At 33.7% G+C, this 27,331-nt stretch overlaps 3 protein-coding genes across 3 annotated transcripts; 2 read left to right on the top strand and 1 right to left on the bottom strand.

Moving 5' to 3' along the window:
* Positions 1 to 646: 646 nt before the first annotated feature.
* On the bottom strand, positions 647 to 2,850 carry LOC143607562 (uncharacterized). Its single transcript, XM_077082962.1, has 5 exons — positions 2,645 to 2,850; positions 2,209 to 2,545; positions 1,238 to 1,478; positions 821 to 1,035; positions 647 to 724 (listed from the first exon to the last, which is right to left on the bottom strand). The coding sequence occupies exons 1-5, from the start codon at positions 2,848 to 2,850 to the stop codon at positions 647 to 649; spliced, it is 1,077 nt and encodes a 358-aa protein (XP_076939077.1).
* A 17,418-nt stretch (positions 2,851 to 20,268) lies between these two features.
* On the top strand, positions 20,269 to 21,936 carry LOC143607564 (uncharacterized). Its single transcript, XM_077082964.1, has 4 exons — positions 20,269 to 20,473; positions 20,761 to 20,930; positions 21,093 to 21,214; positions 21,279 to 21,936. The coding sequence occupies exons 1-4, from the start codon at positions 20,269 to 20,271 to the stop codon at positions 21,934 to 21,936; spliced, it is 1,155 nt and encodes a 384-aa protein (XP_076939079.1).
* A 2,536-nt stretch (positions 21,937 to 24,472) lies between these two features.
* LOC143607563 (root allergen protein-like) lies at positions 24,473 to 25,194 on the top strand. The gene is made up of 2 exons (XM_077082963.1): positions 24,473 to 24,694; positions 24,820 to 25,194. The coding sequence occupies exons 1-2, from the start codon at positions 24,514 to 24,516 to the stop codon at positions 25,104 to 25,106; spliced, it is 468 nt and encodes a 155-aa protein (XP_076939078.1). The 5' UTR covers positions 24,473 to 24,513; the 3' UTR covers positions 25,107 to 25,194.
* Positions 25,195 to 27,331: the final 2,137 nt, after the last annotated feature.

A 27,331-nucleotide genomic window follows, 5' to 3' on the forward strand; every position in this document is an offset into this window, starting at 1 on the left:
CAAATAAAATTAAAATAATGTGTTTTTTTTAATTCAATGTATTTAAGAGGAATTCGATCGAATCAAGTACTTTCAATTTTGATGTGAATTCAAATTCAAGATGAATTTTTCAAATCTAATTCGAACTCGAATCAAACTTGAATCTAGCTTTAAAAAAACAAATACTTCTATTCGAATTCGAATATTTAAGATACTTGAAATTCGATTAATTGATAAACAGACTATCAAACTAGCAAATAAGAACAAATCAATTAACAAACTTTTTCTTATTTGAATTCAAAAGCTACTTCACTCATTGGCTCTGTACTAGCTCCATTTCATGCTCCCATGAGTCATATTCACTTGCATGATGATTTGAATTATCGTTAACAAAAAGAAAATATCAGAATTCCAGAACTCAGCTATAAAGAGTGACCCTTCTTCTCTTAAAAAATACTTAAAAGTCCCCATTTTCAAAAATTTTCATAATAAAAACATTAAGACTAAAACAAAATTTGAAGAAATTGAGTTGAGAGCAAACACTTGCATATACCAATATAAACACAAAATACGTCAAGTACATTTAACAGCCAGTTTTCATATAGCCACAACGTCAGTACTTGGTAAACAAGAAAAGCATTAACGTAAACAAATAAACTTTGGGAGTTTAATCTTTCAGCAGATGCTTGAGAATACTACTCAAAAACGACTTAGATCGTAGCGAGGCTTTCAGCATTCTTAAACCCTGCAAGTACAAAATAGTGTTACTACAAAAAGACACACAACGAAACAACATAAGCAAGTTAACTTGAACAAAACCCTAGGCTTTAGAATGTGATACCTCTTCCAAGCCAAAGCTAATAAAATGTCTCTCGATATAAGGAAATGGAACCTTAAACTTCTCAAGAGTATTCATGGCCAAATGTGATGATGATGGAGATATGATAAAATCATCAGTCACAAAAAACAAACCAGACGGACGTATTAGTTTTCCATTTAACCTCGGATCTTTGAGATCATAAGTGTAACCGCTCACTTTTAGTGTTGCAAGGGTGCCTGTTATAGGAAAAAGTTGGTTACATGAAGAATACTTCTGCCCAAAATGGGTTTAATTAGCATATTCTTGATATCATATGACTTGAGGTAACTGCAAACACTCATATTTGAAATGCTTTTGAATAGATTGTCCATACAACTAATAGAAGAAGCTCCCCTCATTAATGTCCTGACTGCGTTCCTAAAGGAACTGATAAAATACCAAAAAGAAAGTCAACAAAATCTTCCTTCGTTTCTGCAAATAAAAGCTTTCCAGTTGACTTCTGCAAAGTCACATCGAAAAAAATCTTTGGACCTGCAGATGTCTCTTTTGTCATGATAGCAAACGGATCAAAAGTCGAACCAAATTGAAAATGCTCATCTTGGAAAGGATTGTTTTGGTGATAAATGAAATGTGTCAGTGGAGAATCTAAAGATAACGCCAACTTCAGAAGATAAAGCATCTGAAATTCAAAGTTAAGCAAAACTTCTAGGTTAAAGTCAACACATTATATTTGCAACAGTTGTGAATAAGAAATAAAGCCACTAGGCTTTTAATTGCATGTCTCTTAGTGTCTGTGTAAGGGTTGTATACAAATAGGCTTCGATTAAAATACAAATAGAGTTAAGTTTGCATCATATAAAGAAATAAAAAAACACATGATGACAATTTTGCAAAAAGATTAACAAGATTAGCTTTAAGTTTAAAATATCAGTTTACTGCTTCGCACATTAAGCGAACTTCGGCTTACAGCCGAAGGTCTCAATAGAAGCAACCTCTTTAATATATGGGAAACAGGTATGGTTGGTCTACATCTCACACTTCCCGGGCCCTACTATAAGCATTGCTACTGGTGGGCACTTTACAGGATTTGATTGATTGTTTAAGCCAGCTTTGCAGCCTAAACACCATATAAAAGATCCCACTCCACACGCAAGACATATATATATGTATAGTTACACATACTAGTCTTTTTTTTAATCACAAATGGGCAAATAATACCCTATAACACATGCATTGGTGATTCACCATTATCAAAAGAAATTCACACATGAACCTTATTAGTCAATTCAATAAGGTATTAAGGTTGGGCTGAAAACTATATGAAATTAAGAGTTCTCAACTCTTACACACCTGAACTTTAATATGTTATAATCGCAAATGCTAACTGCCATAAGCATTAATAGTGTTACCTGTTTTGAACCCATTTCTAATTTTTTCTCCTCCAAATGATTCCTGTCGGTGATTCCACAATCTGTGAATAAACCAAAGATACCTGCTGTACTATAAGGCATCACCGAAAAATCATCGGTGACGATAAAAGTTGCCAGATCAGAAACAAACACACCACCACCAACACAAACATTTGATGCAGTAGGACGGGAGCAATTCATTAACTCCCCACACCTTGTGCATTTAGCTTTATTACATATGCTAAAGTAACAGCTATATGTGCTACTCCTAGCCATGCAATGCCCACATATGAAGTAGCTAATGAGATCTGTGTCGTCTATTTTCAGTTTGAGATTTCTGCAGAGATCATATGAGATACTTCTAGGGTTAAGAAGCATATATTTTCATTCTTCGGTCGATAGGTAACACTCAGGAAAATCTTTCAGACTTTGATACAATTTGTTCAAGCTCCCGAGGGGATTGGACTTACTGTCATCAAGTTTCCCCAAGAGTCTAACAATTGTTCCTAAGGGCAGTGTCATGAAGCTAAATAGAATGTCAACAAAAGTGTGGTCAGCTTCAGCATACACCACTCTCTTTTTCACTTTGTCTACAAACACTTTGATTGAGATTTGAGTTTCCTTTGCCATTGGGTCAGCCATACTTGTAGAACAAAGATGAAAGCACTTTATCTGTGTATATGAGATTATTATTTTTTGTATATGGTGAAAGTATGCAATTAATTGATACATGTAAGGTTGGTATTTAAACTTCTTGTGAGGTAGCCAAAAGGCTTTTATTTTAAGGCGGTATCTAATGGTAATTTAATTCTCAAGTAACTTTGGAAGCTAGTGTTGTGATACCTTGAAATTTGTAAACGACCTTTTGGATTCTCAACTTTGAAGTGCTGTGATACCTTGAAATAATGGGAATTAATGACTTCCGATTAAGATTTTCTTTAAATTATTAAATTATATCAAAAAAAGAAAAAACTCACAGCAAAAATGTGTTATGATTGTGTGATTGTGAGATAAAAATTTATATCATAGACTCATAGTGTTAAAAGAAATAAGCCAGAGCTTGTTTGGCAAACTAGTATTGAATTATTAAGAGGCTTGATCGACTAAGAGATTGCCTCTGAATCTTATAACATGTTTCTGAAACTTACTCATTGAGAAGCTCTATAAATAATTAGTGAGTTTCTTTATAGTGAATCATACACCTACTACCTTTAACCGATTTAGAGGTAACATCTTAATATAATCATTAAGAGACTACTAAACACATTTATTAACTTAAGCATTTATTGGTAGATTTGAAGCATTCTCAGCCTATTCTCTTAAAATATGTGAGGAGGATTTGTAAATTATGTGGTATGGTTATGAGTGGTTATGAGTAGATGAGAGAAAAAAGTGTTATATGGGACAGTTAAATTTGATGATTCACTATTCATACCCTATAATTTTTTAATAGTTTTGAAAAGTGGATGTGAGTGGAAGAAAGAGAAAAAATAATGATAAAAGTATAAAAAGTATTATTTAATTAAACAGAAGAAAGAAAAAACAGTAATTTGTATTGTAATTATATGATATATATAGATATAGGGTAGGGAATGGGTTGGCAATGCTCTTAGGTAAACAAATTATATCAAGTTTTTTTACAAAGTAGGTGTAATTAGAAAAAAATATTTAACAAATAGGGGTACTTTGAAAAATAATTCCCAAAATGGGTGTTTTCTAATTTAATGTTTAAAAACAATAAAAAAAAAACTCAACCAACTCCTTTGTCACACCCCAACCTACGTCGGAAATTCCGGGAAGCAACCGATTGCACAGTAGCTCACAAGACACTAACATTAATATAGTGAGAATAACTAATTATTTAATTTTAAATAATCCAAGTACATCACAGAATTCGAAACAAAATATTATCCAAAACAAATTTAAATAAATGTTTATTTTCTTGATAACCTAAAGGTATCCAACTACTTACTTATCTTCAACTATCTAAGATGATGTAAGTGCACAGATTTGGTGTCCGCAGCTGTTCGAATAGGTTAGGGGTAGTTTAGTCTTTATACTTAATGTATAAAATGCTCATTCGCTAAGTATGTTTAGCGGATGAGGCCTCATTCGTTAAAGATTAGGCTCATCCGTTAAGTTAGGAGCCCATTCGTTACTACAGTGTAATGAATGGAGGCTCATTCGTTAATGTATATCCATTTGCTAAGCATGTTTAGGGAATGGGCTATGGAAAGACCTCATTCGTTAGTCCAGTTAATGAATGAGAGGCCTCATTTGTTACTAAAGTTCTAACGAATGACGCATGCCTATAAATAGGCCTTCCATAGTAGACTTGCATATAGATCTGTGCCATATTTATCCATTGTAATGTTATGCTGCCGGAATCTCTCCGAGACTTAATTTATTGATCTCCATTAACGTATTGTTGAACACGAGTTTACGTATCGGTATTGCGACTAGATCCGATGCTCTTTAACGTATTTACAGATGATAACCTGCAACATGTATGAAAATATTTTTATTAACACAAGGTTGGTGAGCAAACACACAATTTAATATATATAATAAATAAAATCAATTCTCATGCGGATGCGTAATCACAATAATTAATTTGTAACAATAACATATAAAAATTTGTTCATCATGAAACTAGGTCAAGCTACTAAGATGGCGTAAGATCTTACTAATGAGGATGAGGATGAGGCTACCAACAATAAAACATATAAACAATTAAGCACTTTACATGTTAACAAATAATTGAACAATACACGTAAACACATACATTAGAATTGTAATTTGAGGATGTGAAAATAATAACTTGCGACTTATAAGATACATGTTGTCCCCAAAACATAAAAATTAAAATAGGGGAAGTGATTTACTCACCTTACAAATTGGCAAGTGAAAGGAAATAAGAATATGGAATAAACCGACTTAAGCGAGCTGACCAAACCGAACTTGATGATTTCCTAAAAAATAGGAAAATATTCCAAAGTTAAAACAAAACCAAAACAAACCAAAATTATTAATAAAATCTGACTATAAACTTAAAATTAAAGAAAACGAACTTTAAACAAGTGTTCGGTTCGTAGTCGGTCCGAATATCGTTGTGAGGTCGAATTCGGATCCAACACGTCCAAAACTTAATTATAAACATAAAATATTGAAAAGTCTGAAGCTAATTCGGGTCAATTTTTAGTGTAATTGAAAAGGCCAAAATTAGTTTCAAACATAAACCCTAGATTGAGATTGATTAAATTGAACATGAAATCACTCAATTCTTATTAAATTGATTGAGGGCTTTCATTCTAAGGTTCATAACAATTCATAAAAATACAAACTTACCCGGAAATTAGAAGTAGAACTTGATTAATTAAACCGAGACATGTTTGACTTTGAAAGTCAACTTTGAAAAATACTTAAAATAACTTGAATTCGTGAGAGAGAAGGAGATTTGTGAGTTGAGATGCAAGTTATAAACGATCTATAGCCATTGTATTTACAGGGGTCGGATTATAACTCGTGTTTATCACGAATTTGGAGATAAACCCACTTTAAACTTGAATAAATGATAAAATTATCACAAATTGAAGATAATCCTTGATAAATCCGGGATTTATATCATTGTTTTGAGATAGGATTTCACTTAGTGACAATCTAGAACCTTGACTTTGAATTATAACATGTTTAGGATAGAGTTTGGATGATAAACAAGCTAAAAATCGGGTTAAACTAGATGAAACGAACTACTGCAGCTGCTGACTGAGTTTAAACGGGCAGATGCGCAGCTGTTGCAACAATTATTTAACAATACACGAACTTGAAGAACAGTTTTATTAATAAATTAAGATCCGAATTATAGTACGGGTCGGTACAACGAAAACGAAAAAAAAAACAAATGTTACATCCTTCATCTTCTCCAACAATAACCCTAACAATTGAAATTAAGAAATACCCACACTTGAAATAATAATTAGTTGGCAAAGACTTTTTAATTAACACCCAACAAATTGTTTCATATGAAGACATTTGATAATCAAACATTCAAATTAATTAAAACCAAATATGAATACAATCAAATATTTTTGTGAATCCCACAACTTGCATTGACGTGGTCGTGAACAGCCGGAAGAACAGGAACATGCGCCGCCGTGAACCGTCATTGAAATCCACCTGACCGCCGGATTCGAAATCGACGTTCGCAGTGGCGCAGCAGTGAACAGCCGGAAGAACACAAACTTGTCGCCGCCGTGAACCGCCATTATAACCGCCTAAACGGCCAAAATCAGAATCGAGGTTTGCGGTGACGTTGCGTGAACTACCGAAATTCATAATCGAGTTTTTAACGTCAATTTTGAATTAGGGTGGCATGTGAATTAGGGTAACCATCGAAGAAGATGAAGGAGTTGGTTGAGTTTTTTTAATTGTTTTTAAACATTAAATTAGAAAAGACCCATTTTGGGAATTATTTTTCAAAGTATCCATATTTGGTAAATATTTTTTCTAACTACAGTTTGTAAAAAACTCGGTTACATAGATTCATAACTTTAAATTTTATGTTGTTACCATTCTTAGTAAATTATTTATTTTTATTTAACCATTTTCCATATATATATATATATATATCTTAAATATATATAAGCGAAAGCTGTAAAAGCTCTTTGGTTGCTCTCTACTATTTCTCAAGCCAACAGATTGTTTTATTTGTAAATTGAGGCTTCTCATGCATTTGTCCCGAATTTACGAGTATGGGTCTCACCAAACCCAGATAGCCCTCAAACGGGTTATAACATCTTATTAAATTAAAATCAACCTCACCAATATTTGATGTGGAAATCCTATAAAATAGGGATATACTAAACATTAATATCTGATTTTTTTTTTTTAAAAAAAGGGATATTATTTATAGGTAAGGAACAATTTTATAGTAAAAAAAAACTAAACAGGTCATGGGTCTTATCAAACTCAGATAGCTTTTAAACGGGATATAGCATCTCATTTTTCATTATCAAACCTTTAGTATATTATTAACTTATTTACAATAAATAAACTTAAAATTCAAAAATTTATATAAATATTAGAAACGAAAAATATAAAACAACCCCCATAATACAGGAGATAAAAGCTAGTATATTATTATATTTTAAAGGGCCAGCTTATACCATTTTTACCTTAATCCATTTATGACACTAGTCACACCCACCCCTTTTTTTTTTTGACGATCAACAAAAATTTTATTTAAAAACTAGCAAAATGCTAGACCACCAATACAAACATAAAAACAAGACCACCAATCCTCCCAAGTAAGCCCCTTTAAATTTCCCCTATTCTTAACCCATAAGAACCCCAACACCTTTATTTCCTCAATCAAGCTCGAAATTGAAACCGGTACCCCACTATGAACAAGTTTGTTTCTTTTTTTCCACAAGCACTAAGTCGCTATCAAACAAACCGCTTGAAAAATTTTTGCTTTCTTTCTAGGAAACATGGAAAATTTATGGAGCTCTAACAAGTCGCGAATGCTAAACAAAAAGAAAGTAGGCATCTTACACTATTGAGAAATCACACTCCACATGGCTTGTGCTAGATCACACGAAATAAAGACATGTTCTACCGATTCCTCAACTTCCCCGCATATCAAACACATATTTGATCTAACCGAAATATTTCTTTTTCTTAGCTCGTCAAAGGTTGGCAAGCAACCCAGTTCTGCATACCACGCAACCAAGTTGACCTTCTTAGGCACTAACCGAAATATTAATAAAATCAGGGGTGGTATATTCACACTCGATCAGCTTCTCTTTAGACTTCTGACCGAAAAGTCACCCTCCCCATGGCACCTCCAAACCACCCTATCCTCTCCTGATTTAATTATAACCCCTTGGCACATTTGCAATAGACCGAAAAATTCCTCAATTTCCTCCCTACCATATAATTGCCGTGACCAACACCACTGCCCACAAACCCAATTTTCAATCATAAACAACCTATTTGCCACAACACAGTACTTATGCTTTTCTAAGGAAAAAAGCTTAGGGAACCGAATACAAAGCGGAACCGGGCCAAGCCAATTATCTAGCCAAAACCATGTCTTCGTCCCGTTCCTCACATCATGCAAATAACAGAATATTTAATTTCGAGAAGACTAATCCCAGCCATCCCGCTACCATCATCAGTGACGGATCCATAGATTTTAGTCAGTGGATGCCAAAAAAGGTTAACGTAGAATGGATCTGGTCAAACTAAAACGGGTCAACCCAAGATGGACCAGGTGAAACCAAATAGGGCAGGTAACAAAGTTATATTAAATAAAACAACAAATCTCATTAAACATAATAAACAAAATACATATTATAATTGACATTCACGTGATTTTATCTTTTGAAAACGGTCAATTATAGTCTCATTCATAACACATACAAGTGTTTTTTTTTCCTTCATTTAAATATTATAAAATAATTAATCATTATTTCTGAATAACTTTATATTTTGGTCTAATTGTTATAGCAATTATATAAGCAATTGATGTGCGTAATTAGCTAGAATGCTTTAGAAACCTAGAACCCAAATCATCGTTCCTAAAATGATAACAAAAATCCCATGCCTTTTGAATTTCAAAAAACACGTAAACCATCAAATCAAAACAAAACCATCAGAAATCAAAATAAAAAAAATATAAGCAATTGATGTGCGTATCTCGTATTTCAAAATAAAAACAAGAAACCAAAATCACAAAAAATCTGAACGACATATACCTGATCAGATGTGAAAACCTTTTCATCTCTCACTCCTGTATAACTTGCACATTCTAAAATTTCAATTTATGATGTGATTTGACAATTAAGCAATATGGGCTTAATTGCTATTTAAAAAAATAAAATAAAATTTAGCTTTGAAAAGTTGAAAAGATTGGAGTTGGGGCATTGAATAAAAATGAAGAACACATAGGTCGTTGTGCTTATATATTAGAAGTTTATAACATAAACTAGATATTTGAGTGGGTGTCTACGCTGCCCTGATATAACACTGAATTCACCACTGACCATCATATTAGCTATTCTCACATATAATATTATATTTTAATTTAAATTAGAGTTAAATATGTTTTTCTTTTTTCTCGTATGGCTGGACCAACATTTGTAACTTCAGTATAAGGTTAATTATCTTTCTTATCTGTGACATATTCAAAATTCTACCAATTTTAGTCTCACCTGACTAATCTCTATTAATCTTTTTTAAGAAACATATATGTTTTAAGATCATTTTTTAAATGTGAGATCATGGTTATTTGTACTTTTTATGTGTATATAATTACGAGAAAATAATATTTATATATGTAGTATAATTAATATTCGACTGTTAAAAAATGCTCGATTCCACCGACTTTGTCAACACATGACACTACAGAAACAAAAAACAAACTATATAAATATGAAATACCCATCCTAATTTATATGTAAGGTTGATGGCTGTTGAAAACGAATAATTTTGAAAAACAAAATTTATGAATTTTTTAGTACGAGAGACTAATTAAAATATTACAAAAGTATTATTTTAGTAGCATGATGTGTAGAAACTTGATCGCCTGCAAATGTTTTTAACTATTATAATCAAGAAAGTAATTGTTAAATGTAGACAATTTGAGCGCATTATACGCACTAGAATGGCTAGGTCAAAGTCGATGGGCTTAGTTCTTCATCGAATTAGCCTATAAATACCATCAAGATTATGCACATTTCATTGCAACAACAACATCATCTATTTTCCCCTCACAAATTTTCTTAGAAATTAACTGATCATGTCGTCTGCTATTGTCCAGGTTGAGATCCCTTCTCAGTTTCCTGCCGACAAGATTTTTAAAACTTTGAGTGATTTTGATAACATCGCCAGTTGAAGGAAACGGAGATGTTGGAACAGTAAAGATCTTCACATTTGGTGATGGTAAGAAATCACACTCATCCAAAATCAATAATTATTTATTTATATTTTTTTTCCCATGAATTGTACTTAAAAGTTAATATATTTTGAAACTAATAGTTCTTACTTTTTATCCATTATAGCCGTACCGTTCACAACCGGAAAATATAAGGTTGATGCGTTAGATATAAACAATCACAGCTTTAGCTACTCGTTCGTTGAGGGTGACATCTTGATGGGCATATTAAACTCTATTAGCTATACTGTTAAGGTTGTGCCTTCTTCAGATTGAGGAAGCGTGTTTACACAAACTGTTACTTATAATTACAAAGGCGATGAGAAACTACCTGAGGAGCTTCTTAAGAAAGAGAAAGAAACACACGAGGAAACCTACAAGGCGATCGAGGCTTACGCTGCTGCTCATGCTTAAACTTATCAAAGATCTCAACCTAAGTATGTCGCTTTTCACTTTTCAGTGTGTTTTGAAATAATGGACAAGGTTCAAGTTGTATGATTGTTGTACCATGTTTTGGTTTGATGTGAGAAAAATGATGATTGAGTGATTTTAAAATAATCTGTACTGAGTTTATGAGTTAATTATTTTCTTGATCAACATATAACTTCTTCAATTTTACTTTTGGTATGTTGAATGTGATTGAATCAAACTTATTTTCGGAAGTGGCTCTCTATTGATAAGGAACTTTTGCTATACTCATATCATTTGTTAACAATGACGGGCTTTAAGGAGGCGGCCAAGTTACTTGTTGGATGTATTTCTAGTCTGTTTGGATATTTGAGTTTGAATCCTCTTAAGTCAAACACTCAAACCTCAAATTTAATAAATTCTTTGGACAACTATATCCTTATAATAATAAATAAAAACATAATTTGTCGAGTGACACCTATTTAATTGGCCCATGTTTGTGCCATTTAATATTATTTTTGTTCATTATTTGTAATCCAATTTGTCTAATTAAATTAATTAAAATTACACAGATTAGAAAATTAAAAATCATAGTTAATTACGTAACCGGCAATATTACAAATTTCAAGATAGGTTTTATTTTTTTTTAAACTGAATTTTTTTATTGCGTATGATTTTTTTAACACAAAAGGATCAAATTACAATAGAAAGAGGTGAGTAAGCGGGCAACAAGCTGCCGTCACCCCCTTTTAAATGACAAACCCGATCCTACTAAAAACAAAATTATAGTTCATTGGCATCGATAAGTTACTGTACACGACCCGTTGAACTCTTTTCAGAAACATAATAGCTTAGGGGGCAAGGGATCCAAATATATCAAAGGAAAAGGAATGAATACGTGTTAATTCTCGGCACATGCTTTCTCATGCTTGGCAATATTTCCTGATTCCGCCTTCAACACAGTCTGTCTAATAACAAACCCAGTATCCTTAAGCCCGACAAGGGGGATACTCCAGTAAGGTATATACAAGCGTGCTTCCCCTGCCCATCCAAACACAAGAACGTCTGCTGGCCGAAGAGTAGACCTCCCTTCAAGTGTATCCGACTGGAAATTCGCAGGAGCTTCTTTTATTGCCGAGATCCCCGCTCATTTTAACACATCACAAAAGATATCTTTGACTAAATCATGTCTATACTTAAACCCCCGAAGCTCCTTGAAATGAACGGCACGTTCACCAAAATTATCCAAGCAAAATTTATGGCAAACCGGGCATAGCTCATCATCTGGGAATAGTGGGATCATTAAACGATATCTAAGAATGGCCCGATACTCCACTGCTGACATGTTATGCTCTAACCCATCGATGGGGATGATAGTCAAGAAATCTTGAGCATGGGGAGCCTAAAGGCAATTTAACACCGCTCTCTAGCGAGTGGATAAGTTAAACTTCTCTCCCAAACTTTTGACGATTTTACTATAAAGGGCACTCGCCAAAGCATGTTGGGCTTTAGGGGGCGGTGTCCTTATTAACAAACCTGCCAAGATCAAGATCGGGAAGGGAACTATGCAAACAATCCAACGCATACCCATAATCTGAATCCAACCCATCAATGCCACAATCCCGCAAAATGTTTTCCCGTAACTTCCAAGATTGTGCCCTGAATGCTGCGAAAGCATATGTGGAAATATCCTCAGCTGAATATAAACCTAAGCCACCAAAACGGATTGGTAGAGAGGCTAGTCTCCATTGAAAATCTTCAAAAAATGGACCCCCACATACCCCAATATCCTCGATCGCCTCTTGGAGCCCGTTGTCAAAAACAAAGACGTCATCCTTAACAAACATAGGCTGGCATGTTCGGAGACCGAATAACAATTTAGCAACCCCCATACATGAGCGAAATAAGAGGAGCTCACATTGAGGGTCACACAGACGAGTAAGACATCTCATTAGGTCCACTGTGTTTGAAACTCTATTAATGGCTAAGCTACTGATAAAACCGGAGTCCCGACTAACCGCACCCCCAAGAAGTTTCACACCCAGCTTCGGCCTCCCAATCCCGCTAGGAAATAAACCTATTTTTGTCTTCACTCCATTACAAGACGACCAAAAAAACTTCAGTTTTTTTTATATTGAGCTCAAGCCCCAAACATGGCCCCCTCAGACTTAATAATATCTAAGGCTTTAGACACTTCAATGGCATCTCCTATAATCATGCCATCATCTAAGTACCATGCATTAAAAAGTAGCTTGCAACAATCTCGTACCCGATGAATGAGGGTGTGCAAAGCTAACGCAAAAAGGAGGGGTCCCAAAGGATCCCCATGCTGAACACCAGTAGTTGATGAAATACAGTCGTTCCCTACATATAACCTAGTCGGGTGCATGTATAGAAAATTAACTCATAGGGAAATATATGGGCATCTGGCACAAACCTTCTGCAGGAGGGTCGTCCTATCCACCAGATTGAAGGCATTAGAATAATCGACTACAAGCAAGGCTAGTGACCCATCATAATGGAACATATTTAGAAACCTATTTGCGTTATGAAGCACCGCCTCCGCTTCGCTCGGGACCCCACCCCGGTTTGAAAATCACCAAGGTAGTTTTCCATCTCTTTCCCAACACCCCTCATAGCTGCCTTAGATACAAGCCTTCTCCAAATCGCGCCTATGGCAATGGGCCTAACCCCATTGTTGAGCTTAACCAGCGGGGTTAAAGGGGCAGAAGCCACAAACTCTGCCAAAGCACCGAGGCATCTCCCCCAACCATAAATTAACCACGTCCGTAATAGCCTTAATCAACCCCACAACAATCGTTGATCCTTCCCCACCTAGGGTATCGATGATATGTTGGGATCTCAGGCCATCTCTCCCACAAGAAGTCCCTTTGGGGAAAGATTTAATACACCCAAGAACACTTTCGACGTTCACAATCAAAATGGTTTCCAAGAGTAAGGCTCTAGGCAAGGTAGATGGGGGAAACATGGGATGCTTATCTAGAAATGCTTTCATAGTAGCATCGCTAAGAGGAGCAACACCCGAAGAGTAGAAAACTTTAGCCGTAGCTGTGAAGTGCCCATATGCAACTTTCCGAATGCACTGCTTAACATTGAGGCCCTCCCTAGATAATTACCCTTAAAGGAGGCCTCATCAGGCCACGGGCTCATATCCGTTGGTTGGTTAAAGAGCGACAAGATTAGTTCAATACTTCCACTTTCATCCCCCAAGCTACCAAGGCCCATTGAATAGACATGCATTGCAAGGACTTCCTATTCCCTGACTTACGTTCTTGTCGGCTAGAAGGCCTGAAAACCTGTACTATGCAATGCGGTAATATCAAAATTCTAATCTATGCCTCAACAGACTCTGGCATAGATGCCACCTTACATAAAGCAATAGTTAAGGCCCTAGCAAATGCCATGCGACAACTATGAGGGATGCTTTTAACCTTATTTTACGGAAGGGCGAAAATACGATCAAGGAGGGCCATTGCATATTTAATGTATTTTATTAATTCTTTGAAAGTTTTGTGTATCGAATATACTATGATCTTATCATTCATGTAACCTTATAGTTCGGAATATGTATTTTCATGATTTCTTTATATAAATGTGTGTGTGTGTGTTTCTATAAAGGGGTATAAAAATGAGAAGCATGAGAAGGATTTGTAGCCACACAAAAAAACCCTAAAAAAATAAAAAAAGTTAATAAAAAAATCATAACACGATTTAATAAAAAAATGAAAAAAGTAAAAACAAAAAAATGTTTCCACCGCCTTTCTCGTTTTCAAAAAAAAAGACACAAAAATGTTTCCTCCGTCTTTCTCGTCTTTGTCACTGTGTCTTTTTTTTATTATTATTATATTTTGTGTTTATTTTCGTCATTGATCGTGTCTTTTTTCCTTAACATTGTGTCTTTTCTTCTTGATATTGTGTTATATTAATCAACCTTGTGTTATATTTTGTTCAGCATTGTGTTATATTTTGTGATCTATTTTGTTTTTTTAGTTATAATTGTGTTTTTTCTTCATTTTCGTCATTGTGTCTTTTCATCAACTTTTTTTTTGAATGGGAATGATACAGGAAACATTTTAGCTTTTTAATTTTTTTTTTGTTTTTTTTATTTATATTTAGTTATGATTTTTTTTTATTTTTTTTGAATTTATTTTTAAGAGGTTTTTTGTGTGGTTATAAATTCTTATCGCACTTCTCTTTTTTGTCTCTCTTTAATTTTAACTTTACCATATATATATATATATAGGGAATGGATCATGCGAGAAATGATTTTAGGGTGAGAAGTACGAGAAATAAATCTGAACCATTGATGGTGTTTAATCAATGGTGTACAATACAAATGGCATATTAGTAACTAATTAGACATTATTGTAACATGTATTTTATTCAAAAGGGTATAAATGTATTTAATGTTTTGACATTATTAAATTAGACTTCAATCTCTCCATCCGTTACCAACATTTACGCCTTAATTAATTAAATCGTAACAACAATTATCTTGTAACGAGGAGCTCTTACTTAAGAAAATTTTCAATCTTTAAGACATTCAACCATGCGCTACATCATAAGTAATTGTTTTTGTGGTGGACTTTTAATCAATTTTTAACCTCATCTCTGTTATTATATCTTCACACATATAAACCTACATACGTACATACCAAAGTACATACATAAATACGTATGTACGTACATACCACATACATAAAAACGTGCATACATACATGCGTTCGTACATGCATACCTACATACTTACATTCCTACACATATCTGCATACATACATACCAAGTACTTACATACACACCTACACATATCTACGTACCTACGTACAAACATACCAACATACGTACATGCAGCCATGTGTACATACCTACACATAAATGCAAGCAGCTGACGAATCTAAGTACGTACATACTTAACCTCATCTCTGTTATTATACCTTCACACATATAAACCTACATACGTACATACCAAAGTACATACATAAATACGTATGTACGTACATACCACATACATAAAAACGTGCATACATACATGCGTTCGTACATGCATACCTACATACTTACATTCCTACACATATCTGCATACATACATACCAAGTACTTACATACACACCTACACATATCTACGTACCTACGTACAAACATACCAACATACGTACATGCAGCCATGTGTACATACCTACACATAAATGCAAGCAGCTGACGAATCTAAGTGATTAGGGTGATGTAAAATTTTGTTTTATAAAAATATATTTGAAGTATTATGTTGAACACATGTCAAAAAAATGCAAACTCATGTCTATTGGATGTGTAGGTAAAACATAGTATGCTGTTATGTATAATATGTAGTGTTTATTCGTAATATAAAAAATAGTTTATTAATTACAACATTTGGTACAAAAAAACACTAATTTGAAGAATTGTGGGGCACTGATGTTAACATAAGGAATGCGTATAATACATACAGTAATTAAAGATAAAATAAGCAATGTCCAATTGAAAATCTTTAAACATATATTTCAGACCAACAAAAGCATGATTTTTTTCTACTCGTCTTATCATCTTTACTAGAGATAAAAGTAAACACCATCTCCCCCCCCCCCCAAGAGTAAAGTGTCATTTTCGTCCTTGTGATTTGGCAAATAATGCGAATTTAGTCCAAAAAGTTTATTTTTTGCATATGGACCATCCACGTTTTCCAGTTCTTGTCAACTACATCCAAATCACTAACCCCGTTAAATTTAATCGTTAAGTCCGGGGTAGACATGTCTTTTCACTCTTTCTTTATTATATGAGTAAAGTGTCAAAATCTTCCCTGAGGTTTGGTCACATTTGCGAATTTTGTCCAAAATATTTTTTTCGCAATTACACCCTCGATTTTTTCCAATCGTTGCCAATTTCGTCCAAATTGTTAACTCGGTCTAAATTCAACGTTAACTCAGGGGTGTTACTTTCCTTTTACATGTTTATTATTATTATTATTATTATTATTATTATTATTATTATTATTATTATTATTATTATTATTATGTGTTTGTTCGATGACATATATAACAACTCATCATTCCTATGTTTAAATCCAATCTAGTATCTGGTGTGTGTGTGTGTACGCGCCCGCGTGATGTGATTAATGGTGTTAAGAGTTGTTGTTGATTCACACAAGACCATGTTTTAAATTTATAAAAATGATATTTACTAAAACTAAACCACACACAAATAGGCAAGTGTATATATCATATATGTAGGACAATATTGTTAAGAACCAATAATCGATCCGTGGACACAAATAGTTTCTCATAATAAATCTTTGTTTTAATTTAATCGGAGATGATAATAATTTAAATGTGGTTTTTAAACTATTTCTTTTTAAATTAAAATGTATAAAATAGGTGACACGGAGATAAGTTTTTAAACGAGAAAATCAATAATTAAAGGTTACAATCTTAAATCAAGAATTTACTCCATTCTTTCTTAATGATAAATATGTGATGAACTTACTTTAATAATATATGATAGAATAACCCATCATTTTTAAGTGAATTACACTATTACAAAGAAAAAAGTAGAATGCATATCTTCATGTCTACCACGAAAATGTCAATTTAAGTAAGCAAGTAGTTTTAGTGAAGTATTAAGATTAGGATTTACTTCGATTTCTCAACCACCAATTCTAACAACTTCGAGTTGTTATAATTTATTCACACAACCTCCCATTGGTTGATTTAAGTAGATTATAATTACACATTCCTTTAACATATAACTTTTTTAATTAGCAAGATAACATAATCAATCATGTTAACAATTTTATTTCACAAATACCAAAACTAGAGAAATCGATCATAGTTTGTATCTCATCATTTCTAAGTACAATACAAGGATATATGTTTTGGATAAAACATCAACATATTCTTTTTACCATTTCTAGTTTCCAAAAACATGAATGAATGATGAATGGGTGTTAATCATCAATCTTGAATAATGAATTATGATAACAAAACATATCTCATCAAAGGATAATTGCAAGATAACCATGTACTTCACAAACTAACTCACATATTCAATATAATCATCAATTAGCACAAAGCTTCTTCATAGATTTTAGATGGTAAATGGAGGTTTAGCTCATATTGAGCATGATAATGAACATCAAAGAGAGTGAAGATAACAAACACATGATTAACTAGAACAATGTAAACACTTCTTTCTTCAATGGTGATAGATGATGATGATGATAATAGCCTTAAAAGCCTTCTAACTATCTTATAAAACTTCAACTCTAGTGAAAAGTGAGTATTTTATAATGAAAACCCGCCCTAAACCTGTCCAAGCACATTTGAAACAATGCACTACTATTTATAGGTTGTATGGAGAGTCAGGCATGCCCCCATGCTTCCTGCTTCCTGGGGCGCGCCAACCAGATGCATTAATTGTTATGTCAGATCGTACATAATGACTCATCACGCCGGCGTACTTCATGGGGCACGCCCCCGTGTTTTTTATGTCAGCCATATATTTTTTTGTCTTTTCTGAAAGGTGACCACGTCGGCGTGCTTCCTGAAGCACGCCCGGTGTCCAGCTGGCACCGGATTTTGTCTTTTTCTCTCAGGATTTTGTCTTTTCTTGCATAGAGAAACATGAGGGTGTGCTGCTTGAAACATGGGGATGCGTTAACCTGTTTTTTTGATTCTTTGTTTTTCTTAGCATTTCTCACTTGTTTCTTCGTTTAAGGTTGGAATATACCTAAAAATAGAAATTAACGTAATAAGTAGTTATTTGAACTATGTATTATGATAAAATATGTAGTTTTGGAGATTATTTAATGCTTAAAAGATGTATATTTTATATACATCAGTATCCGTTTGTTTACTCTTCTTTTTTAGTCATATAAAGGGTTTAGCTCAGTGTAATATAATAATAATGCAAACAAACATGTAAAAGGATAGTAACACCCTTGATTTCACGTTGAATTTAGACCGAGTTGACAATTTGGACAAAATTGACAACGCTTGAAAAACATCGATGGTCTAATTGCGAAAAAATATATTTTTTGATGAAATTCGCAAATTTGACCAAACTTCAGGGATGATTTTGGCACTTTACTCATAATAAAGAAAGAGTGAAAAGACATGTTTATCCCATGACTTAACGATTCAATTTAATGGGGTTAGTGATTTGAATGTAATTGGCAAAAATTGGGAAACGTGAATTGTCCTATACAGAAAATAAACTTTTTAGACTAAATTCACATTACTTGTCAAATCACAAGAACAAAAATAACATTTTACTAAAAAAAAAATTATAAAAGAAAAGTTAAAGACACAAGGACTAACACATGTTGAAAATTTAAACACAAAACGCTGGTGTGAATATTATTAAATCATTAATAATGATCCAAAACCCTGCAAAGAAGCTTTTACCTTATGAATTTCTTAATATTGAATGGTACACACACGTACACCATTTACCATTCTCCCAACAACCTATAAAATTCTCGTTCTTAATAGAGCTTTCACGTTTGAAGTAACGAATAAGATCTTTACAAAGAAGTTAGATTACTAGATTAGTTTATTTCTTCTGAAAAACCATAGGTGGGAGATTGATAATATTGGTCAAGCCGTTGATGGGATTCTGTGGTTGAAGGGCGTTTCGATAAGGTGAATTGTTTCATTTGGTGGTTGCTAATGGATATGATCTCTACAAAGATGGCATCAACAGATAGATGTATAAACTTTGGAGATGTAAAGTATGTTTTGTGTGATAAAAAAACTAGAATCCTCATTGCACCTAATGATTCATTGTTGGGCGGCTAAGTGCGCATGGTCTCACTCATGCATGGGTAAAGTTACCCACTTCATCGGTTTCTAACTCAGTTAAAAGAGTTATTAGCATATCCAGTTAATTTTAAGTATAATAAGGTGTGTGAGGTGGTTTAAGTTATTTTGGTTGTAACTCATTGGATAATGTGGAGTGCCAGGAATGAGATTATCTTCTGTTGTTGTCACTATTCCACCACAAAACCTCTCAAAATGCAACAATTCAAACCAATTCACGCTCAAATCATCAAAACCGTTGAACAACAACCACTACCCGATCAGTTCATATGTAACGTAATCATCAGAGGTTACTCACTAACCTCCTCATCCCCATTCTCAGCTATACAGTTTTACAACTTGATGCTTTTATCTGGTACTCAATCAAATTCTTACACGAGGGCAAACATATGTATGGTCTCTTTTCAAATCCTGTGCAAGAACCCAAGAATTAAACGAGGGCAAACATATTCATAGACATGATTTCAAGCTTGGGGTTTCTACTGATGCGTTTATTCACGCCTCTTTGATTCATTTCTATGTGAAAATTGGAGAGTTAGATAACGTACGGTTAGTGTTTGATAAAAGTTCAAATCACTTTTAACTAGCATATGTTTTAAATAACCAGCCAATTCAATCTACGTTTTATTAAACAAAAAAAAAAAAGAAAGAAAGAAAAACCTCAACAATTTTTTTTCTTTTTATAACAATTTTAACAACTTTTATAATATTCCTTGGTCTTTGCTTTAAATGTGGGATTAGAAACCAAGAGGTTGTGTGCAAATTTAAATACCAATCTTCATTGCATAATTTGAATATTAAAAGCCAGTAGGCAGGATCCCACACGGATATACTTCTCTGGATCTTCTTGCTTGGGGTTCTGGAATTATGGCTGACATGAAGATGAACGAAGCCAAGATCTCGATAAAAGTAATAGTAGACAAAGTGAAAAGGAGAGTGTTATATGCTGTAGCTGATCATACTTTTGTTGACATTCTATTTAGCTTCATCGCATTGCCCCTGGGAACAATTGCCAGAATCTTGGGTAAACTTGATGACAAAAAGTTTGAGGTTCTTGGGAGCTTAACAATCTGTACCAAAGTCTGGAGGATTTTCCTGAGTACTACTTCGCTACATATGGTTGCAAGTTTATGCTTCTTAACCCCAGAAGTCTGTCATATGATCACTGGAGAAATCTTAAACTTAATATAGATGACACCAAGCCCATACAATATCACGTGTGTGATAACGTTAGGTGCCACTATTTTGGTATTTCCCTAGCTTGGTGGTAGTATCATATCTTACGAGAGTTATAGACTTACATGTTATTGGTGTTCCCAGTTGATGAGTGTGAAATCTGAATACTGGTATTCCGATATGTCTGTGCTGGTGGTGGTGTTTTTGTTTCTAATACTGCAACTTTTGTCATCACTGACGATCTTTGTGTGGAACCTTATACTTCGGCAAGTAGCATTCGACTGCTCACAGATTTTGGAGTCACTGACATTAACCATCTAGAGGAGAGAAATTTAGACTTGTCTTCTCACCAGGTAAATAATATTGCTTACTAAAGTAATAACTCTGTCTTTATATTTTAATTTGTATATTTTATTTGTATAGAGGTATGTTTTTGACAGATCAATTAAACATGTGTAAAACCTAAAACTTTTATCTCTGATTTTTTAGTGTTGTTTGTTTCTTTATATTTGTAGGTGCTTCAGTTATTGAAGATGGCTCTGTCAATTGATCATCCGCTCACACGTTTAGTTTTTTCTGAAGTCCAGAACTCTATACGTGAATCAGTTGGTTCTGGACAAGATATTAGCTTTGATAAGTTTGATTTATTAGAAAAAGAGACACTAGCAAGTTCAAAGATGGTTTTAGATGTATCTTTGCAGAAGTCAACTGGAAAAGCTTTTATTTGCAGATGCTAAAGAAGATTTTGTTGAATTTCTTTTCGGGTTTTTATCAATTCCTCTAGGAACAGTTGTGGGTGAACTAATGAAAGGGGTTTCATCTGTAACTTGTATGAATAATATTTTCAAAAGAATTTCAAACATGAGTGTAGGAAGATACCTCAAGTCACAAGATATCAAAGACATGTTACTTAAACCTCATATTGGGCAGAAGTTTCCTTCAAAACACCAAAATTTTACATTGAGTGCCATTCCACCAGGTTCGATTAAAGATGAACCAAATGATCCTAGAGTACACGGAAAACTACTAAAACAATGTGGGACGTTTGTGATGACAGATGACTTGACCGTAACCCCATTATCTTCTTTTTCGACTATTGATATTTTGAAAAAGTTTAAAGTCCTGCCTGAAGATATCGAGAGATATGAAGTTAGCACTGGCTTGGAAGAGGTATCACCTAAACACTACTTTCATTCTGACTTCTATACAGTTTTTCATTTGTGTCTTATTTTATTAATGCCAATTTGTTTGCAGGGCTTAAGTATGCTGAAAGCATCGCTAAGATCTTGCTTCACCCTGACCACTGGCCTTGAGCATCAACTGAAAAAAAATGAACTTGGGTACTTGATGGGGTTTTAATTGAAAGTTGCTATGTCTTCTCCAGTAATGTTATATCTTCCAGAAGTGGTAGTTCTATGTGCTTGATGCAACGAATGTAAAGAGCCGAGCAAAGAAAAAAAAATTGTGAATTTGACAAAGAAGGAAGATGATGATGATCCTTCTTTGTTCATGGCAGTTTGTTCAATAAAGAAAGTAAGTTTGAACGAAGAGAGGGTTATCCCTGGTGTGTTTGAAGAGGATGAAAAGAATGAAGGAACGTGATACTGAGACAGTGGTGCAAGTCATTATCAGGAAAGAAAGAGTTTTTTACCACCTTAGATGAACGAGTTTCAGGTCAAATGAAGTTTGGTGATGGACCCGAGATCGAAATTGAAGGTAAAGGTAATGTGACTGTGGTAAGTAAGATCGGTGAAAAGAAAACGTTTTATGATGTTTTCTATATGCCTAAGTTGAAGACCAATCTTATTAGCTTCGGTCAGTTAGATGTAAGATTGAAATAGCTAGTGTGATATTAAGCCTATATGATCAGAAAGAGAGATTGTTGATGAAGATTTAAAGAGAGAAATCTGAATAGGACGTACAACATCAAGCTTCAGGTATGTTGTAATCCTAACAACTTTGAAGATGAAAAGAAATAAAGTTATGATGTGAAACCGATTATGAAAGTGAAGGATATTCGGTTTGGAACAATTCCAAATGATTTGTTTGGAGTTCATGAAAGTAGTGATCAAGAACGAGTTGATGAGAAGAATCGATTTGAGAAAGAAAATAGCAATATGGCTTCAAAGTTAAGCACAAAAGGAACGAATGCTAAGTTTGAAGAATAGGTGTAGCATGTTATGGTCAGCGAAAAGAAGGAATAAAAGCGAGAAGAGGAACAATTCAAGATTAAAGGGGTAAATGAAGAATTAATCTTGTTTGTTGAGTGATTAAAGTTCGGGGTTTGCTGTGTTAAGTTTTATATTAATACTTGTTTAGTATGGTAAGAATATTATGGATTATTCTAGAATATGATTGTCTTGGTTTTCAAGTTAGGTTTGGCTTGGAGAACAAGTTTAGTAGATCTATAAACAGGGGTCTAGGTTAGTGTTTATTTTGTGAGTCAAGATGAGTCTCTTCTCCATGTAAGTTTGTTATGTACGTGAAACTCGTTTGATTATATGAAAAGAGTCGAGGGTTATCACCCCAATATCTTGTGTTCATTTGTTTGTATGTTCGTTTGATCTGATTGTTTGATCCATCTGGGACAACAAAGGGGTCGTGATTAAGTCATAGGTAACTGTCGATATCAATGCTATCTCTGTAATAGGTTTGGGCATGTTAAAAAGGGACTGCTGGTACAATGAAGACCAGCCGAGCAAGAAGAACCACTTGTTGAGAATGAAGATCAGAGGTTTCTGGCTTGTACTAATGGTGAGTTCAAGGATGAAGAATTTGGGCAAATGTGCGGCTCGCATGGGGCGTACATGAAGAGGCAAGCATGTATAACATTGGAAATTCAAGACAAGTAAATGTTAAATTTGAAAGTGTGCCAGCAACGCGTTGGAATAAGGTGCCATCAAATAGAATTAGTTTCCCTGTAATGGCATTGAGTTAAGAGGGCGTGTCTATAAGGGTAGCGCACGGTGTACACGAAGTTATGAAAACTCTGTGTACAATATCTCTAGCGTACTGAGATTGGGAACAGAACATGTTGTTGTTATCTCAGTTTGCGGTATTGCGCAAGAAAATATGCAATGAGCCCAAGTCTGACATAGCAAACTCTTTTGGTAAGGCAGGACTAATGTTCACATGAGAGTATCTGGGTATGATCAAATGTTGTGAGGATGATGGAGAGATCATCAACTCATCAACATACAGTAGGAGATAAGTCACCTGATTGTCTTGTTCATAAAACTCTAATCAAATCTTTAAGAAAAAAATTAATTACAACTACATATTTTTCTTAAGTTAATGAATTAAAAGTGTAAATTATTGATAGTATAATAGATAAAATTGAATTTTGTACTAAAGTATATTACCATAGATCACTGTTTAAACATGAGATAATGGTAATTTGTAAACTAATCCATAAAAATAAATGTTCGACTGCACCGACTTTCTCAACACTGCAGAAACCAAAGAAATAACTATATAAATATCCGTCTATATTTCTATATTTCTATGTAATATTTGGTCAAAGTTGATGGCTTTTGAAATCGAATATTTTGAGAAAAGAAAAAACTTAATTTTAATAGTAGGAGAAACCAACAAAAACAAATTTTCTATATATATTCATATGAGAAAATAACTATTTAAGTGACATGTTGTGTACTAACCTAATCACGTGCAAGTGTTTTTAAACTGTTAATTACTATAGACTTAGAGCAGATAATACGGAAAACTAATTGTTAAATGTAGCCAATTTGAGCGCATTATACACAAGAGGTATATTAATAACCCTTTTTTGCATCCGAGGCATGGTTAGGTCAAAGTTGATGGGCTTAGTTCTACACTCTTATCAGTCTATAAATACCACAAAGTTTATACACATTTCATTGCAACAATCGTCTACTTTTTCCCTCACAAATTTTCTTTGAAATTAATCAGCCAATCATGTCGTCCGCTACTCTTCAAGTTGAGATCCCTTCAAAATATCCTGCCGACAAAATTTTTAAAACTTTCAGTGATTTTGATAACATTGCACCTAAGGTTAAGCCAGAAGTTTTCAAGTCTATTGAGACAGTTGAAGGAAACGGAAATGTTGGAACAATAAAGACCTTCACATTTGGTGATGGTAAGAAATCACACTCATACAAATTCAATAATTATTTATTTATATTTTTTCTTATTAATTATACTTGATTAATAGTTAATATATTTTGAAACTAATAGTTCTTACTTTTTATCCACTTTATATAGCCGTACCGTTCACAACTGGAAAATATAAGGTTGATGCGTTAGATGTGAGCAATTATAGCTTTAGCTACTCGTTCATTGAAGGTGACATCTTGATGGGCATATTAAACTCAATTAGCTATAATGTTAAGGTTGTGCCTTCTTCAGACGGTGGAAGCGTGTTTCAACAAATTGTTACTTATAATTACAAAGGCGATGAGAAACTACCTGAGGAGGTTCTTAAGAAAGAGAAAGAAACACACGAGGAAACCTACAAGGCGATCGAAGCTTATGCTGCTGCTCATGCTTAAACTTATCAAGAATCTCCACTTATGTATTTTGTTATTCCCTTTTCTGTGTCGTTAGAAATAATGGACTAGGTTCAAGTTGAATAATTGTTGTACCATGTTTTAGTTTGATGTGATAAAAGATGATGATTGAGTGGTTTGAAAAAAATCTATGTTGAGTTCATGACATAGTTATTCAGGTTTACTTTTTGTAGATGTGTCACGTACATGTGGTTGGATCTTATTTATTTATTGTCGGAAGTGTTCTCTTATAGATGGACCTGCATGCAACACATAGTTTACCCTAGGATACAAACCGGTTGTGTATTATTTTCTTTTGTAGAATATAAGATATTAATGTGATCAAAAGCCAAAATACAACACATAGGTTCACCATTGGGGAACAATTCTTGTTGTTAAATGCACTTCCATATATAATGGTATAAACTTCCTTCCTGTTCAACAATAAGCATATATTTACAACATTAATATTAATCAATGATATAGGAACAATTCTTGAGGTTGATTAGCAGCAATAGAGATCGACCACATCAATTAACTCAGCATATATTTTCTGCAACCATTGCTTGCATATCAGCTGGAGTTTCTTGAATCAAAGCCTTTTCACTGCCAAAAATACAAAAATATCAGCAATAATTTTGTTACAAATGATATCTAGTTAATAGTGTGTTACCAAATTAGAAAGCAAACCCGCTAGAACCATGAAAAAAGATATGCCTTTTAAGTGCACAAATTAAATCCATAAGACCCTGGAATTATATTCTCTGGTCATTGGAAAGTGTCCAAGGTATTATATTAAAAACCCGATGATAGTAATAAAATAGGGAAAATTCTTAAAATAAGTATTTGTGAAAACAAATTTCTAATTTTAGGTATAATTTGCAAAAAATTACAGAAATATGTATTATAAACTAGTCGTGACGAGTAGTTTGTTTAACCAATTAATAGTTGCCACATGTCCTTAAACTAACCATAGCGAGCACGTTCACTAATCATTTACTCGTCACGACTAAATAAGTTTCATGCCTCGTAATCAACGCACACGAGTAATTTATAAGTCCTTTAGTCGCGACGACTAGTTTACCCGGTTTACATTCACTACACGAGTAGTTTATTAGCAGTTAACTCGTCGCGACTATTTTAACCTTATATTCTACTTGTCGCGACTAAAGAACTTATAAATTACTCGTGTCATTGATTACGAGGCATGAAACCTATTTAGTCGTGACGAGTAATTGATTAATGAACGTGTTCGTTACGGTTAGTTTACGGACACGTGGCAAGTTCTAATTGGTTTTTACAAACTACTCGTCACGACTAGTTTATAATACCTATTTCTGGATTTTTTTGCAAATAGTACCTAAAACTAGAAATTTGTTTTCACAAATGCTTATTTTAGGAATTTTCCCAATAAAATATCGTGTTAAAAGTCATAGCATCTAAAAAGTTGATATACTTTTTGTAATATTTTCAAATTATTATTTTATTTCTTGTTGACTGTTTAAATGATATATTATTGACTGTTGACTGTTTAAATGATATATTATTGTAATATTTTCAAATTATTATTTTATTTCTTGTTATTCATTCTATATTTATTTATCTATTTATTACTAGGACGATTGTTATTATTATCACCATTACCCATTTTTATTGTATTATTTTGTTTTTTCTCTGTTGCATAGAGTTATAATGGTTGAATTTTGCGTTTTCTTCATTTGGTTTTATGCATATGGTTTTCGAGCCAGGGTAAGCAACCTCTTTATTTATCGGATTGTAAGGCCAATATTTGTAACTTGCGATATTAATATGGCGAACTCGTTAAATATATTATGGTCAAGTTAATAATTAAAGTAGACGAGAAATCCGGACACGAGACGAGAACTTCGGTGCACGAGTTTAGCTTCAACGAGGAGAAGATCATCTAGAGTATTGTTTTTACTACAAATATGTCACTTGTATTTCATTTTAGTGTGTGTTTTTTTAGTGTAAATCACCCACCCAAGGGGAGCTCACCTTGGGTGGGGTCGGTTCGCTTAATATAGTTCATCAATCTTTAACCGAAAACGAGATGGCTCCTTTATGTTATCTTCATATTATTTATGTTCGGATCGTTTGATTTACCACACCCGTCTCGAACGTTTATCAAGTCCAAAAACCGTTCTCGCGTTAGATCCGGTTGTTTGGGACTTACAAGGAAAGGTAAGGTTTATCTGCATCTTACTCTC

This window comes from Bidens hawaiensis, unplaced genomic scaffold, assembly GCF_021521415.1.
Source record: "Bidens hawaiensis isolate Kalapana, Puna unplaced genomic scaffold, B.hawaiensis_p1.1 tig00083584_1, whole genome shotgun sequence".
Lineage (NCBI taxonomy): Eukaryota > Viridiplantae > Streptophyta > Magnoliopsida > Asterales > Asteraceae > Bidens > Bidens hawaiensis.

What these genes read in the sequence shown, in the direction of transcription:
- LOC143607562 (XM_077082962.1), bottom strand. Translation starts at nt 2,850, where the DNA reads ATGGCTGACCCAATGGCAAAGGAAACTCAAATCTCAATCAAAGTGTTT. An exon ending in CTCGGGAGCTTGAACAAATT is followed by an intron (nt 2,546 to 2,644) that starts GTATCAAAGTCT and finishes TGATCTCTGCAG; the next exon opens with AAATCTCAAACTGAAAATAG. An exon ending in TAGAAATGGGTTCAAAACAG is followed by an intron (nt 1,479 to 2,208) that starts GTAACACTATTA and finishes TTTGAATTTCAG; the next exon opens with ATGCTTTATCTTCTGAAGTT.
- LOC143607563 (XM_077082963.1), top strand. Translation starts at nt 24,514, where the DNA reads ATGTCGTCCGCTACTCTTCAAGTTGAGATCCCTTCAAAATATCCTGCC. An exon ending in GACCTTCACATTTGGTGATG is followed by an intron (nt 24,695 to 24,819) that starts GTAAGAAATCAC and finishes CACTTTATATAG; the next exon opens with CCGTACCGTTCACAACTGGA.
- LOC143607564 (XM_077082964.1), top strand. Translation starts at nt 20,269, where the DNA reads ATGGCTGACATGAAGATGAACGAAGCCAAGATCTCGATAAAAGTAATA. An exon ending in TCTTGGGAGCTTAACAATCT is followed by an intron (nt 20,474 to 20,760) that starts GTACCAAAGTCT and finishes TATTCCGATATG; the next exon opens with TCTGTGCTGGTGGTGGTGTT. An exon ending in TAGACTTGTCTTCTCACCAG is followed by an intron (nt 20,931 to 21,092) that starts GTAAATAATATT and finishes TTATATTTGTAG; the next exon opens with GTGCTTCAGTTATTGAAGAT.